This window comes from Carcharhinus amblyrhynchos, chromosome X (genome assembly GCF_965287045.1).
Source record: "Carcharhinus amblyrhynchos chromosome X, sCarAmb.v2.hapA, whole genome shotgun sequence".
NCBI classification, from domain to species: Eukaryota; Metazoa; Chordata; class Chondrichthyes; order Carcharhiniformes; family Carcharhinidae; genus Carcharhinus; species Carcharhinus amblyrhynchos.
In genome coordinates this window covers 15,175,586-15,193,107 of record NC_137359.1, presented here as the reverse complement: position 1 = coordinate 15,193,107, position 17,522 = coordinate 15,175,586, and the positions used below count along the sequence as shown (strand labels likewise).

Below are 17,522 nucleotides of genomic sequence, written 5' to 3'. Positions count from 1 at the left end.
CACCGTAGACATCAGCAGGACTGGAAGATCCCACCAGGCAGGACTGGAAGATCCCACCAGTGGCCAATTGCAAGCCACTGCCGCCACTGGAAAATATGTCATAGGCAGGGTGGGGGGGGGGGGGGGGGGCTGGAAAATCCCATCCCATGTCTTGATGGTTCAGCCATTATTTCATAGGCGTAGTGAGCTCGTAGTTGGCAAATGCTGTTTCATGAGTTTAATAAGCATGAAATAATTTGTAAGGAAGTTTTCTCAGTGCAATACTTAATTGCAGTTAAATACTTGAGGAGGTGATTAGATTGGGTGGTGATACTGTGCCTTGAACAAATGTATTTATAATATGTTTTCTGTAAGGGGTATGTTTAAAATCCAGCTGTTTTACATGGTGTCAATTTATCTGCACCAGGCACTCGCATGCTGAAAATGCAGGCTAATGAGTGATTTTAGCGAGGGATGTTTTTGTTTTAATCTGAGTGAATGCATTTTTGTTTACTTAGGTATCCCTTTTTGTAGGGTTTGAATTAGGTGATTGATAAGAGACAGCGGTATGTGATTAATGTGAGGACTAAGCTTGCAGGAAAGACAATGTTTTAGTTTCATTGTTAAAACCAAGAGCAGCTGCTGACCGGAGCTGTTTGAAAGTGGTGTTGTTCTCTCTGTCTGAAAAAATCTGTCTCTCTCTCTAGAGGTGTTCAAAAGATTCTAGGGACTCTTAACAAGTACAAGCACGTCAGCCTGTGTGTTGCTAACTGATTTTAAAGAGGAATTTAAGTCTATAAGAGGAATATTGCTTAAATTGGAACTACTAGAGATAAGTTAGCAGTTAAGAATTGAAACTTGTCGTGTTTAAGTATTGTTCAGATGTAAGGATATGGCATAGTGGTATTATCGCCAGATTACTAATGCAGAAACTCAGTTAATGTTCTGGGGACCTGGGTTTGAATCCCGCCACAACAGATGGTGAAATTTGAATTCAATAAAAAAAATCTGGAATTAAGAATCTGCTGATGACCCATTGTCAGAAAATCCCATCTGGTTCACTAATGTCCTTTAGGGAAGGAAATCTGCCGTCCTTACCCGGTCTGGCCTACATGTGACTCCAGAGCCACAGCAATGTGGTTGACTCTCCACTGCCCTGGGGAAGCTATGGATGGGCAATAAATACTGGCCCAGCCAGCGATGCCCAAGTCCCACGAATGAATTTAAAAAAAGATCGGGGGAGAGGGAGAGGAGGCAAATTGAAATTAATCAGCAAGGGACAATTCTATTGAACAGGGATTTTATGTTGCAGCTGTATAAGGTGCTGGTGAGGCCACACCTGGAGTACTGTGTACAGTTTAGGTCTCCTTACTTGAGAAAGGATATACTGGCACTGGACGGGGTGCAGAGGAGATTCACTAGGTTGATTCCGGAGTTGAGAGGGTTGGATTATGAGGTGAGACTGAGTAGACTGGGGTTATACTCATTGGAATTCAGAAGAATGAGGGGAGATCTTATGGAAACATATAAGACTGTGAAGGAAATAGATAAGACAGAAGCAGGGAAGTTGTTTCCACTGGAGTGTGAAACTAGAACTAGGGGGCATGGCCTCAAAATAAGACGGAGCAGATTTAGGACTGAGTTGAGGAGGAACTTCTTCACCCAAAGGGTTGTGAATCTGTGGAATTCCCTGCCCAGTTGAGGCTACCTCATTGAATGTTTTTAAGGCAAGGATAAATAAATTTTTGAACAGCAAAGGAATTAAGGGTGAGTGGGTGGGTAAGTGGAGCTGAGTCCACGAAACGTTCAGCCATGATCTTATTGAATGGCAGAGCAGGCTTGAGGGGCCAGATGGCCTACTCCTGCTCTGATGATATGGTAAAAATGGCCTTCTCTTGGATGGAACTGTTGCTGACAGGTGTGGATTCGGAAATTGCACGATGCCCTCAGACAAAATGGCGCTGGGTGTCACTTCCGCGTGAACTAATTAACTTAGCAATGATCCTGCCTTTTGAACTGTCTCTTTGTCTTTCCCATAGGTTGTGTGCGACGGTTTAAATGTTGTCAGGTCAGCATTGAAGAAGGTTGGGGCAAACCATGGTGGACATTAAGAAAGACCTGCTTCCTGATCGTGGAACATAACTGGTTTGAAACCTTCATCGTGTTTATGATTCTACTCAGCAGTGGGGCACTGGTAAGTCCTTGCGAAGTAGGGCTAACCTTCTGTAAAATGGATTTGTTCATAATTCCACAAGTTATAGGAGCAGAATTAGGCCATTCAGCCCATCGAGTCCACTCCACCATGGCTGATATGCTCCTCATCCCCATTTTCCTGCCTTCTCCCCATTACCCTTCAACCCATTAAAAATCTGTCTAACTCCTCCTTAAACGTATTCACTGTCCCAGCATCCACCACACTTTGGGGGAGTGAATTCCACAGATTCACAATCCTTTGGGGGAAGTAGTTTCTCCTCAACTCTGTTTTAAATTTGCTGTCCCTTATCCTAAGACCTCTCATCCTAGAATGTCCCACAAGAGGAAGCATCCGCTCCACATCCACTTTATCCAGACCGTTTATCATCTTGTATACCTCAATTTGATCTGCCCTCATTCTTCTAAATTCCAGAGTATAGACCTAAAACACTCGTGTCACAAGTAGGCTTACATTAGCACTGCGATGAAGTTGCTGTGCAAATCCCCCACACTCCTGTTCGGGTACACTGAGGGAGAATTTAGCATGGCCAATGCACCCTAACCAGCATGTCTTTCGAAGTGTGGGAGGAAACCAGAGCACCCGGAGGAAACCCACGCAGACACGGGGAGAACGCGCAGACTCCACAGACAGTGACCCAAACCGGGAATCAAACCTGGGTCCCTGGGGCTGTGAGGCAGCAGTGCTAACCACTGTGCAACTCCCCTAACGGCTAGCAGCTATGAGGTAAGGAAACAGAGGATAACTGGCCCACTCATGGCACCAAACACTGGCAAAAGAAGGTGCATTTTCCAATGTTTTGGAATAGCTACAGCAGTGTGATTTTAACATTGTCCTATTCCTTTTTAGGCCTTTGAAGATATTTACATTGAACAGCGAAAGACAATCCGGACCATCCTTGAGTACGCTGACAAGATCTTCACGTACATCTTCATCCTTGAGATGTTGTTGAAGTGGACGGCCTATGGGTTTCAAAAATACTTCACAAACGCGTGGTGTTGGCTGGACTTCCTCATTGTGGATGTATGTATCCAACCGTTTTGTCTCCTTTGCTTTTTTTGCCAAGGGGAGGGCACGCCTGGAATAGTAATATCAGGCTGCGTGGTCTCACTTGCCAGTCAGTCTGTATTTAATCCAAGTGCAGCAAACTGTTGCGCCAATCTTGTCACAGTGTGCCAGGAGGAAGAAGGATGGATTGGTCTCTTCAACTAATTTAAAGTGGGCTTCAGGGTAAGAATGTACATCGGGTGAAGTTTATTTATTAGTGTCACAAGTAGGTTTACATTAATGCTGCAATGAAGTCACTGTGAAAATCCCCCAGTTGCCACACTCCGGCGCCTATTCAGGTACACTGAGGGTGAATTTTGCGAATGCACCCTAACCCGCATGTCTTTCAGGCTGTGGGAAGAAACCGGAGCACCCGGACGAAACCCACACAGATACGGCAGAGAAGGTGCAAACTCCGCACAGTGACCCAAGCCGGGAATCGAACCCAGGTCCCTGGAGCTGTGAGGCAGCAGTGCTAACCACTGTGTCACCCACGCAGACGCGGGGAGAATGTGCAAACTCCTCCCAGACAGTGACCCAAGCCGGGAATCGAACCCGGGTCCCTGGTGCTGTGAGGCAGCAGTGCTAACCCACTGAAGTCCCTCCAGAACTGTCTAAAGGGTGACGGCAGGGCTTAATCTGATGAAGAAATTGGTTAGGGTGTTGGGTCAAGCGCTTCACAGCAACAGTGATGAAGGCCTGAACCTTCATTTGATGCTGGATTCTCTTCATGAGGCCTACTCAGCCAAGTGAAGCCTGAACACACTCTTTCTTCCCTCACAAGTAACCTGGAATACTGGGGCCCCCCGCACACCATATTACTTTGCTCATGTGTTTTCATGTGGTTGGAAAAATGTCAAACTGCTTCACAACAAAATCACCACACGTGACAAGAGTGGCAGCAAAGACATTCACAGTGAGTGTAAGATGTGTGCCTTCAGTGATATAGAAATTGAATTGCTTTGTTGTTTCTCTCGTGTCTGAAGAAAAATTGAGGCCTGGTTTATAAGGTTACACTCTGTCAACTTTGCCTTGTGTCCTCTCCTGGAATGATTTAAATGTGAACTAATGATAAAGTTTGTTTTATGCTATTGCAACCACGTGGCGTTTTGTGCTCCGCCACCAAAGATGTGAATTTGTTTCAAATGTTCAAATCTGTTGACTGCGTTGGATTCTTTTATTGTCACCTTGATCTTAATATGCAAACCTTTTCCAAAATGACTAACTGGCCATTTCAAACCTGGCCGCCATGTTGAATCTGAGGAAGGTGTTGACGACTTAATGTCACGTGTCAAAAGAAAAACGTTTGCCAGTGATTCAAGTGGTAGATTTCAGTCTTAATAAGGCAAGACGCTGGGACGGGCCTACTCAGTGCAAAAATTTCTTCAAAATCTGCCAGAGGTTTTCCTTCCGTAGCGATAGTCAAAGAACAGTGCAGCACAGGAACAGGCCCTTCAACCCTCCTGCGCCAATCATGATGCCTGCCTAAACTAAAACCATATGCACTTAAGAGTCCGTATCCTTCCATTCCCATCCTATTCATGTATTTGTCTAGTTCCCCGTTAAATGCCACTATCGTACCCGCTCCCACCTCCTCACCGGGCAATGCGTTCCAGACATTCAACAACCTCTGTGTAAAAAAACTTGCCTCGCACATCTCCTTTAAACTTTTCCCCACGCACCCTAAACCTATGTCCCCTAGTACTTGACTTCAACCCTAGGAAAGAGCATCTGACTATCTACTCTGTCCATGCCACTCATAATCTTGTAAACCTCTATCAGTCGACGGTGAAGTTCTGACAGGTACATTTTCCTGTGGGATAACAGAAAAGTACATATTCTTAACGCCACTCCAGTAAAACTTCAAAATACATTCCAGTATATCACTCACACCTTCATAAAAATTGCTGCCTTGTTTTGTGGTTGCCATTTAGGTAAATAAAACAACAGGGAGGCTCCCTCACTTTTAGATAGCAAGAGATCAGATACAACCTACACTCCAGGTTTTACAGTCTTAGAAGCTAGAATAACCCATGAGTGAGATTTTATGAAAGTCCAGACTGCTGATGTCACCGTTACTTTACATAGATTAGTAGCGAACAGATGGGGCTTTCACCTCGAATCATTTGGTACTAAGGTTGCACAGTACAGTTTCAAACCAAAACTCCATGACATTTCTCTCAATGAGCAAGGCAAAATGCAAGTTATTCCCCGAGAATGGAAATTGGAGTAAAAGTTAGTCTTGAGTGACAATACAAAATGGCCGCCACCGTATTGAACCAGTTGCCTATTCCATCCCGTACTCAAAATTGAGCTCCATTCATTTGAATCTGAACATTAATCTGAGTATAGAACAAATGGCCCACACAATACACAATGGTTCCCCGCTCATGGGGATTCCTTCCCAGTTTAGAACCCCCATTTTGCACGCATTACTTCCCCAACTGTATTCTTGCAGTTTTACAGCCTCGCAAGCCTCAAACTTACACTGCATTATGTCTTTTATCACATTTGTGTCCAATTCCTTTGCTATTTCAATTCGAGTCCCAACCCAATCGCAAGGAATGCCTCCATTAGAAAGGTTGCTGAGGTCATGCGCACGGCCTAATTTCTGGACGATATTGTTTCTCCCTGACAAAACCTCTTGCTGTAAAAAGTCTGACAACACCAGGTTTTAGTCCAACCTATTTATTTGATAATATACTCGCAAGCTTTCAGGTTAGCCCCTTCATCAGGTGAATCACCTGACGAAGGGGCTAACCCGAAAGCTTGCGAGTATATTATCAAATAAATAGGTTGGACTAAAACCTGGTGTTGTCAGACTTTTTACTGTGTTTACGCCAGTCCAACGCCGGCATACCCACATCAAAACCTCTTGCTGTCAGGCAAGTGGCATTGGAAGGAGCGGTATTGCACCAGCTATTTGTCCGACACAATGCGTGACTTCACCTCAGTTGCAAGCAAGTGGCCAAGGTGAGGTCTGAACCGACAGCCTTTGACTCTGTAATAAGGATAATATATAATCCATGCTATATTTTTAGCCAGTCTGTCTTTCTGCACTTATTTATTCCAGTTCGCTTCCTGTACCTAGTGGTTGCACTAAGGCAGACTTTCCCACTAGTAATCCCCAGAACAGTCTGTTGTAAGGGACTTGTATCTTGAGGGGTGCCACTCCACATCAAGCGTGGTTGACCAGGAATCTCTCCCACTCTCACCACCAGCCATTGGCGTGTTTGGATGGATTGACACTCAACCTGTTTTCCTGCATTATGAACGCAATTTTCTTCACCATCAAGTAGGACTTGAACCTGGAGCTTCTGGCTCAGAGGCAGGGGCACTAACCTCACTGCACCACAAGACCTCCTGAAGTTTATTCTTGCAAGGGGACAATATTTCCCTGGAGTGCTGTTGTTCCCCTGCTGTAACTTAAGCGGACGCTTGATAGAAACCCTGAGGAATGTCAAAAAATGGTCATTGGTCCCACGTGCCCCAAGCTTCCATTAATGTCCCAGTGGACAGTCACGGGAAAACACACAATTCCTAGTCATAGAGATTTACAGCATGGAAACAGGTCCTTCAGCCCAACTTGTCCATGCCATTCCTTTTTTTAAACCCTTAGGCTCACCCAATTGCCCGCGTTTGGCCCATATCCCTCTATACCCATCTTACCCATGTAACTATCTAAATGCTTTTTAAAAGACAAAATTGTATCCACCTCTACTACTATCTCTGGCAGCTTGTTCCAGACACTCACCACCCTCTGTGTGAAAAAAATTGCCCCTCTGGACACTTTTGTACCTCTCCCCTCTCACCTTAAACCTATGCCCTCTAGTTTTAGACTCCCCTACCTTTGGGAAAAGATATTGACTATCTAGCTGATCTATACCCCTCATTATTTTATAGACCTCTATAAGATCACCCCTAAGTCTCTTACGGTCCAGAGAAAAAAGTCCCAGTCTATACTCAAACCATCAAGTCCCAGTAACATCCTAGTAAATCTTTTCTGCACTCTTTCTAGTTTAATAATGTCCTTCTATAATAGGGTGACCAGAACTGTACACAGTAATCCAACTGTGGCCTTACCAATGTCTTGTACAACTTCAACAAGACGTCCCAACTCCTGTATTCAATGTTCTGACCAATGAAACCAGCAGTCAGACATGCTTTGAAACTGCACTTGAGTTAATTGATACAGTCACATGAGAGTTCTTTTTGCAGAGGGAGTTAGAAAATAGCATTTGTTTCAAAAGAGCTTCACACATAAGCCAATGCATTCCAAATACCAGACAACAATGTAATCAAATGTGTTGAGGTGTTTCACAGGGCCTTACAAAACAGGGGATCCCTAACATTTAGGGGACTAAAGTCCACAAGATGGCAAAGTTACATACTCACTACACATATTATTCAGACACACAGGAGTATTCTCATTCTAAAGTGGGTGAGTTTCAATGCAGGCTCTCCCAGTTATCCCTCAAAAAGATGTTAGGTGGCCATGGGAAATTTCTTTGGCAAAGTTAGAAACCCTTTTATGCCCCCGTCCTGTTGACGTTCTGAATCCATCGCTGAAGCTTAATCTGACAAGATTGGCAATGCAGTTTCTGTTCATTCACTCTTGGGATCTGGGTGTTGCTGACTCACTCCAGATCGCCCTTCAGAGGCAATGGTGACATCTTTCTTAAATTACCCCAGTCCCTGTGGTGTAGGTACACCCACAGTGCTGTTAGGGAGAGAGTTCCAGGATTGTTATTGGACATCAGTCAGTCCATGTGGTGTAGGTACATCCACAGTGCTGTTAGGAAGGGAGTTCCAGGATTGTTATTGGACATCAGTCAGTCCATGTGGTGTAGGTACACCCACAGTGCTGTTAGGGAGGGAGTTCCAGGATTTTGACCCAGCGACAGTGGAGGAACGGCCGATATATTTCTAAGTCAGGATGGTGAGTGGCTTGGAGGGGAACTTGCAGGTGGTGGTGTTCCCATTTATCTGTTGGCTTATTGGTGAATATGCCAGCAGTGTTGTTGAGTTTTGCTGTCTCAATGTTGGAACGGTTAGGATTTTATACTTGCAATCCCCTCTCGCCCCCATTTTGTTCAGTACCGTGAGTGTCTCTTCACTTGAGTAATTCCCTCACCCATGTAGATTGTCCAGACTGGTAGAAAACTCCAGGTAAACCATCAAACTCCGGTTCAATCTTACCACTGTTGGAATCTGTTCCCCAATGTTCAAATACCAAAGGCTATCAAATCTCAGGGGTCTGATTGGACATGGGTGGGGACACCAAACAAATATTTGCCAGAATTTTACTGGCACATCAGAATCGGGACGGGCGAGGCTCACAGAATGGCATTCTCCATCGGCCTTGGGTGGGATCTTACGTGTGTCAGGCAGTCAAGGCAATAAAATTCCAGCATTTATGTCGGTTGCCACTTATGCCCCCCACCCCATGCCGCCAACATTCAGCCCCAATGTCTTCATTGGATCGGAATCTGAGGCATGTGATCGCGCCTTCATTACATCCCATGTCCAATTTTACCCTCTATCCCCCCCCCCCCCCCCCCGCCCGGTCCCGTCCCGTGTTTCTCAAGTGGGTCAAGATATCGCTGACAATCCAGACTTTTGGTCTGTCTAGGTGTGGCTGTGCCTCCGAATTAATCTAGATTCAATGACATCAAACTCTATGCGCGTGAGGTTTTGTAATAACTTTGTGCTTGAGCCCTAGGATGTTTCCAATGGTCGCTTTGGATGCTGCCAGTGTGATGTGAGCGTGAAACCCTTTGGGATTCCAAATGGTGGCCAGCGACCAAGTTTAGCCTCCCCCGCCTGTGGCTTTGATTGGAGTTGCATTGATTGGATGAAGGCTTACTAATGACTATGTTACATACCGATCTCATTAACTTCCTTTTCAGGGCCTCGGACTTCTTACCAGCCTTACTTTTCCTTTTGGTGCCTGGTACAATAACCATACATCTCACTTGAAGGTGATGATAGCAAGTCGATAACCTGTAGACTGATTTGATTGTCTAGTTCCTTTCCTCGTAGCAGAGACCTATCCCTCTTGTGTGTTGAGTGAACGCTCCTGTTTAGATCTGTAATCCTTGTGGAAGAGTTTGAATTGTTTCAACCTGCCTTGTTGAACGGAGAGAAATGAGTTGACCTTATGATTGTTTCCCAACTGTGCAAACTGAGTCCTAAAGACCTCTCTCGAGTACTGAAGACAGACCCGCGATACGGACTGACTTCCCCCAGTGTCTGGGGATTGGGGTTTAACTGATCGCAGTAATTAGCTCGTTTAAGTAATTATTGTCGGAGTCCATTCTGAGTTGAGCTGGAACGCTGCATCTGCACTCCCAATGGAGTGTTGGCCAAATGTTGGCCTCCATTCTACCTAGGGTGGCTTAACTCTGCAACTGTCTTCAGTGCTCAGAGCGTTTGAGAACTAGCTGAAGCACTCACCAAATGGATTTCTGTTCCTCCCTGTGTTTTATGAGCAAGGGTTGGCATTCACCAGGGCAAAGAGGGGTATTTGAGAAATTAAAAGATACTGCTTTGATTCTCTGTACCTCCGTCAAACCTGCATCAGTATGTCTGACCTGTTTGGACTTTCTTTGATGTTAGGGAGCTGAGTACGACACGCACACAGTTGCAAATACCACGAGTCAGTTGTTCCAAGCTAAATCCAATCTCAACACCAATATCAAACTGGGCTGAAGGGGTATCTCTTTAGAGTCGAATCCCGCTCGGAGATAGAGTGAGCAGTTTGCTTTCCCCAGGACGGTGCAGGGTTACACTTATTTGCACGTATCAGTGATAGCATCTCTCAAATCTCACCCCCTCAGGCTTGTAAATCTCAGCCTGTCCTTCATTTTTTTTCCCCCTCTCGTTTCCACGCTCCCCACCCGTCTCCTCCGCCTCAAAATCAGTGTGGCAAACCCACACGAGAGGCGAGGCCAGTCATCCGAAGTTGGGCCCACTTTTGCGTCCCTCACACTGGCGAAGTCTCGGACTTCATCCCGCCGGCTCCAGGCGTGCCCGTTTCGCGAACGGACCAAATGCCAGCCGCTGGTCTTTTTTGCCCGCTGCTAGGAATACCAGGGCTTTGAATGGGGGCGGGGGGACCCACTTTGCAAACGCACACTTCCGTTGGTCCGAATTGGCGGGCAAAATGGGAAGTTGGACACGACCAAGCCTCAGCGGGGAGGGGGGGGGGTCACAGAAGTGCCAGTGTGACGGGACACCGGGAGCAAACTTGTTTGCAGATGGAACTCTGTTGTCCCCTCTGCCGCGCTCCCCTCCCCACCCCCCCCTCCCCATTCCAGTGCACTGCCTCTGTATACAAGGATTATATCAGAGGTTCGTTTGATATGCAGCACAGATTTACCTATATTCTTTCTCGTAGGTACCTTTAATTTGTGTGGCTTAATTTTCTGGGCTTTTTTCTCCCCTCATTCCTCGATCGGACCTGCACAGAGTAAAGGGCAAGGGTAAGGTTTTTATCATCCATTAGGTGCTTTCCTCCGACAGGTTTCCCCCCGTTAGTTGCCTGTGTGTCTGTGATCCTTCTTCTCTTTTCTTCCTTTTGCTCTATCTTATGCCTCTTCTCAACTACGCCTTTCCTTCTAGGTCACTAGGAATTACTTCAGGCAAAGGGGAAGTAGGGCGCTGGCTTTGGTGCAACGCAACGAACTTGAGACACAATTAGTCCACTTTGTTTTGCCAGCGCTAGGGCCTTTCGCTAACAGTATTGGGACCTTTGCTTTTGTGTTTCCATATAGGTTTCCTTAGTCAGCCTCGTAGCAAATGCCCTGGGCTACTCCGAACTAGGTGCCATTAAGTCTCTTAGGACACTAAGAGCTTTGAGACCTCTAAGAGCCTTATCACGATTTGAAGGGATGAGGGTAAGATGGCAGCTGACCTTCTGCATGCATATGAGAGAAAAGTTGAAGCATGCTAGAATTAATCAATATAACTCTGGGGAGGGGGTGACTTAATCATGACCCCAGCTGCTGAACTTATTCCCTCTCCCGTTTTATTCTGCACTTGCACCCTCTCCTGCGAAGGAGATACATTAGGCTGCCTCATCACATTAGACCGGCCCAAACCTACATGCCATCGTAGAACATACATCAGCTGTTCTCATTTGGACTGGCTTACCTCTAGTGTTCTGAAAAGGGTTATTTTTTTTTCTACCCCCAACCCTCCCGCTGTAACCTTAACAGAGAATCACCAGGTCCAACGACGTATGCGTGGCGCCCATGCTCAAATGTGGGTCAGGCAGGCCGGATTTCTATCCATCTGCCGCTTCGATTGGGCAGCGCTCATTGGCGCCAATCTCAGGGGGTGGTGGATGAAATTGAATATTTCTGGGCACGGAATGGCGTCTTTGTGGGTTTTTTTTTCTTTGGGGGCTTGCTCGAGACGCATGGCACATGGCATTCATCTGATTGTACCTGGTTGTTCTCAATCCAGTCTGCTCAAGACTGGTGGTCTTGTTTGACAGCTTTTTCCTCCACTTCCTCCCTCTATGGTACCCACCTCCCCCCCCCTCCCCCCACTGTTGTGTCATTTTGAACAGATGTGTTCACAATCAAGCATTGCACTGAATGAGTTTGATGCCATCACCAAGTTCTGATGTAATTTTCTTTTTGAATTTGGAGTGAGACAGACGGCTGTTGATTGCATGGAATCCGTGTCGAATAATCTGCCTCCCTCCCCCCAGTCCGCTGAAGGCGCGTGTCACGACGTAGCGCCACCTTCACTTAGCGACTGGGCCGTCCGGTGCTCAGGAGCAGAGGCAATGTGTTAAAAGACGGCCATTTTCTTTTGTGCGTCGCGTTCCGTCACTTCCCAGGTTAGGTGTACGGCACATTTGAGAGGAACTGCCAACCCCATCCAAAGCCCCTCCGCAGCCTCAGGGGCCACATTGCATTGTATTATATAGACTGGCAAATGGCAGGAATTTGTTACAAAGGTGGGTAGAATCTCCTGCGCTCGGAACGAACAGACTCAAATCGCAATCTGTTGTTGACCATCGACTATTTTGGACAATATATTCATCACATGTTTTCAGCATATGTGCGTGAAAGGCTATCATTGCCAAGGTGAGTGGACAACCAAAACATAAGGGCCAGATTTTCGGTAAGCTCGAGTCAAGAATTTCCCAGCCAAATGCTGGGGCGGGCTGGCTACCAGGCTGGCTTTGGCCCTCTGGGATTTCATCCCGGTTCTTTCAGCAGCTTTTAGGACCGCCCTCGCCCTGCATACCCTCTCCATGCCAATGCATGCCAACCACCTCACATTTCCACGCCCCCTCCGACCCAGTGTCACCTCTATAGCCACCTGTCCACGTAGGCGGACAGTTGTGGTTGGTGTTTACTGTTTCATGCACCCCTGCCGCCATCCCACGCTGCTCAGGGTTCACTGGCAGTGGAACCAGCTGATCTCGCCGGCAAGAGCGGCTGGAAAAATCTCTTATAAGAAAACAAATTTAGCAACCACATCAAAGACAATTAACCATTTAATAGCCTCCTCAAAATGACAATCCAAATGTGAATTCAGCTGCCCTTGCTGAGTTATGTGCCTTTGTAGCTTTTGAGACTCAGCCAAGCATTCATAATGATCTCAGCTATAATAACAGCCCCTGGTAAATGTCAATAAAGAAGTCTGTTTGAACTGCAGGGAAAGGTGGTCATGGTTTTTTTTTCTAACCTACACCAGCTGGCCTGTCAATCAAAGGACAGCAAAGGGGGATTCTTTTCAATGCTTACCTTCAGCTTTACCCTTCATTAATGGGGGCAGGGCTTTCGCATTCAGGTCCCATCAGCCATTTTTAAAGGACTCCGGAGCTGGTCCAACTCCGTGAAAATCCAATCTTGACAGTTTCTTGTTGGCCAGAACTGAAAGATGGGCTGGAATTCTCTGGCCATTCACACCAGCGGGATTCTCCAGTCCCGCCAGCTGTGTACCTCTGCCCGCAGATTTCACGGATGTGTGGGGTGACAGCAATGGGAATTCCTATCAACAGCGGTGGGAATAGAGAATCCCACCACGAGCAAAGAGTACGTGCCCTTCCAGCGCTGGGAAATGCATGGCTCGGAGGCTGGAAAATCCCACCCATTATTTCAGCAAATGAAGCATTAAAAACTCCAGGTGTTTCTAGCATCAGTGCAAAAGAGGGTGTTTGTCCCAGGAATTAGATGACTGGGCACATGATCGAGGTTTGAATCATTGGCTACAGGTGGCAAAGGGTAAGTAATGTGTCTAGCTATTAATCAAATTGACACCATTGGTCACAAGTATTTTTATGAGATGCCACACACTTATATAAGCATCACTTTTAAAAAATAGAGTGGGGAAGAAGGAATCTTTATTTTTCATAAAGATTGGGAAATAGATTTAGCTCAGACTGAACTTCCCCTTCATTGAAAACAATGGGCGGCACAGTGGTTAGCACTGCTACCTCACAGCGCCAGGGACCCGGGTTCAATTCCACCCTCGGGTAACTGTCTGTGTGGAGTTTGCACGTTCTCCCCCATGTCTGCGTGGGTTTCCTCCGGGTGGTCCGATTTTCTCCCACAGTCCAAAGATGTGCCTGTTAGATGGATTGGCCATGCTAAATTGCCCCTTCGTGTCCAAAGAACATAGAATGTTACAACGGAGTACAGGCCCTTCGGCCCTCGATGTTGCACCGACCTGTGAAACCAATCTAAAGCCCATCTAACCTACACGATTCCAATATCATCCATATGTTTATCCAGTGACCATTTAAATGCCCTTAATGTTGGTGAATCCACTACTTTTGCAGGCAGGGCATTCCACACTCTTACTACTCTCTGAGTAAAGAACCTATCTCTGACATCTGTCCTATATCTATCACCCCTCAATTTAAAGCTATGTCCCCTCGTGCTAGCCATCTCCATCTGAAGAAAAAGGCTCAGGGTCAAAAAGATGTGTAGGTTAGGTGGATTGGCCATGTTAAATTGCCCCTTAGTGTCCAAAGATGTGTAGATTACTGGACTACTTGTGGTAAATGAATAGGTGGTCACATGGATAGGACCTGAGTAAGATACGCTGTCAGAGAGTCAGTGTAGACTTGATGGGCCGAATGGCCTCCTTCTGCACTGTTAGGATTTTATTGTTTTTAGGACTCTTATTGTTTTTGCGATGCGTAACATACTGTGGGAGTGGCATTGACTTGTCAAAAGGAGGTGACAGTGGGTTCCCTTCTTGAACTGTCAGCACGTAGTTCTGCGCAATATCAGGAAAAGGGTTCAGAATTGCAAAGCTCGGGCTGCATTTAATGTTATCCAATGAGGTAAGTTCAGTGGCAGGAATGGGGGGCATTTAATTGGGCAGGAGACTGCTGGGTAGGGACCCTGCCATATTCCCGATGAATTCCGGGCGGGAAGGTGCCTTCATTAAATTCCACCACCTGTGTCTCTTTTACAGAGGTATACTCAAAAGTAAATTGTGTGGAAAGGTTGGTCATAGAAACATAGAAAGTAGGAGCAGGAGGAGGCCATTCAGCCCTTCGGGGCTGTTCCACCATTCATTATGATCATGGCTGATCGTCCAACTCAATATCCTGATCTCCGCTTCCCCCCCATATCCTTTGATTCCCTTCGCCCCAGGTGCTACATCCAGTTTCTTCTTGGAAACATTCAATGCTTTCTGGGTAGTGAATTCCACACATTCACCACCCTCTGGGTGAAGAAACTTTGCAAGAAAATTCTAACCCACAAAGAGGCCATTTTTATTTTATTCATTGACGGGACATGGGCGTTGCTGGCTAGGCCAGCATTTATGGCCCATCTCTAGTTGCCCTTGGAAGCCAATTGAGAGTCAATCACATTGCTGTGGCTCTGGAGTCACATGTAGGCCAGACCGGGTAAGGACAGCAGATTTCCTTCCCCAAAGGACATTAGTAAACCAGCTGGGTTTTTCCTGATGATGGATTCGCGGTCATCAGTAGAGTCTTAAATCCAGATATTTTTTATTGAATTCAAATTCCATCATCGGCCGTGACAGGATTCGAACCCGGGTCCCCTAGAACATTAGCTGAGTTCCTACTCTGGCGATAATACCACTAGGCCATCGCCTCCCCATGCTCTCTTCACAAAAGCCCACCAAAAAATGGAGCAAGAAGTAGGCCATCCAGTGTGATCATGGCTTGATCTCATCTTGGACTCAGTTGCACTTACCTGCCCTCTCGCCGTAACCCTATGGTTCAAGGGGCTGCCGAACTCAGCGTTGAATATATTCAAAGATTTACAGTTCCCTGGCGCACCGAATTCCAAGGAACACTTGGACGGAATAAATTCCTCCGTATCTCTGTTGAAAACGCAAGCCCCTAATTGTGAAACCGTGGGGGAAATCTCGGGAATCATAGCTGGGGGCTCTGTGCCTCTTGTTCTAGCTACAGAGAACAGTCCAACAGACTTGAAATGTACGCTCTGTTCCTTTCTCCACAGATGTTGCCAGACCTGCTGAGTTTTTCTGGCATTTTCTGGTTCAGCTCCAGAGTAACCCCTTCCCCCACCCCGCAAAGGAAAACTTCCTTTCAGCATCTACCCTGTCAAACCCCGTCAGAATCTTAGAATACAATCACTTCTCGTTCTTCTCAACTCCAACGAGTACTGGGAGAGAGAAGGTCAATGGATTTTTAAAAAATCCTTAATTCACAGGATGTAGACATCACTGGCTGACCCCACATTTATTACCCATCTCTCATTGCCCCTTGGGAAGGTGGCGGTGAGCTGCCATTTTGAATCCGCTGCAGTCCACGTGGTGTAGGTACACCCGCAGTGCTGTTAGGGAGGGAGTTCCAGGATTGTTATTGGACATCAGTCAGTCCATGTGGTGTAGGTACACCCACAGTGCTGTTAGGGAGGGAGTTCCAGGATTGTAACTGTGCCAGTGAAGGAACAATGATTATATTTCCATGTCAGGTTGGTGTTGGGGCTTCACTCGTTGTAAATGGTGGACAATCCCAGCCTCTGACCTGCTCTTGTAGCCACAGTATTTATGTGACTGGGTCCAGTTCGGTTTCTGGTCAATGGTAACTCCCAGGATGTTGAGAATGGGGGATTCAGCCATTGAATATCAAGGGGCAATGGTCAGATTCTCTCTTATTGGTGATGGTCATTGCCTGGCACTTGTGTGGCGTGAATGTTACTTGCCACTTGTCAGCCCAAGCCTGGATCTGGTCCAGATCTTGCTGCATTTGGACATGGACTGCTTCAGTATCTGAGGACTGGCGAATGGTGCTGAGCATGGTGCAATCATCGGCGAACATCCCCACATCCACCTTCTGATGGAGGGAAGGTCATTGATGACGCAGCTGAAGATGGTTGGGCCTCAGACACTACCCTGAGGGTAGTGATGTCCTGGAGCTGAGATGACTGACCTCCAACCACCACAATCATCTTCCTTTGTGCCAGGTCTGACTCCAACCAGCAGAGAGTTTTCCCCCTGATTCTCGTTGACTCCAGTTTTGCTAGGGCTCCTTGATGATGCACTCAGTCAAATGCTGCCTTGGCATCAAGGGCAGTCACTCTCACCTCACCTCTGGAGTTCAGCTCTTTTGTCCATGTTTGAACCAAGGCTGGAATGCTGTCAGGAGTTGAGTGACCCTGGTAGAAACCCAAAATCAGCATTGGTGAACATGTAACTGGTGAGTAAATGCACCTTGATCGCAACAGTCAACAAGATCTTGAGTCACTTGGCTAATAATTGAGAATGGACTGATGGGGTGGTCATTGGTTGGATTGGGTTTGCGCTGTTTTTTCTGTGGGCAGGCGTGTACCCGGGCAATTTTCCACTTTGTTGGTGAAATGCCAGTGTTGTTGCTGTACCCGGACAGTTTGACTTGCGACTAGTTCAGGAGCAAAAGTCTTCAGCAGTACAGGCAAGATGAAGGTGTCCATTGGTGTTGTACCTGCTGCACTCACCCGTTTCACAATCCCAGCAAGAGTGAAGTGAGTTGGCTGAAAACTGGCTCCTGTGATTGCCAACAGGAATAGCAACAAAGAAAATAGGAGCAGGAGTGGGCCATTCGGCCCCTTGAACCTGCTCTGACATTCATCTAGATCATGGCTGACGATCTTCCTGAATGCCATTTGCCCTCGCTGTCCCCATATCCTTCCATTTCTTGAACATCTATCGATCTCTGCCTTGAACATACTCAGTGACTGAGTCTTCCTCTGACGTAGAGAATTCCCATGATTCTCCACTCTCTGACACTAAGGGACAATTTAGCATGGCCAATACACCTAACCTGCACATC

The 17,522-nt window shown here is 46.6% G+C and overlaps 1 protein-coding gene across 1 annotated transcript in view; it reads left to right on the top strand.

Annotated features, from left to right (window-relative positions):
- LOC145361834 (sodium channel protein type 8 subunit alpha-like) overlaps positions 1-17,522 on the top strand; it is a 191,579-nt gene that overhangs the window by 156,683 nt on the left and 17,374 nt on the right. Inside the window, exons 20-22 of the mRNA XM_080217785.1 lie at positions 2,019-2,173; positions 3,041-3,214; positions 11,014-11,136. Of these exons, the coding sequence (XP_080073911.1) occupies positions 2,019-2,173; positions 3,041-3,214; positions 11,014-11,136 (452 nt within the window). The remainder of the gene's footprint in view (positions 1-2,018; positions 2,174-3,040; positions 3,215-11,013; positions 11,137-17,522) is intronic.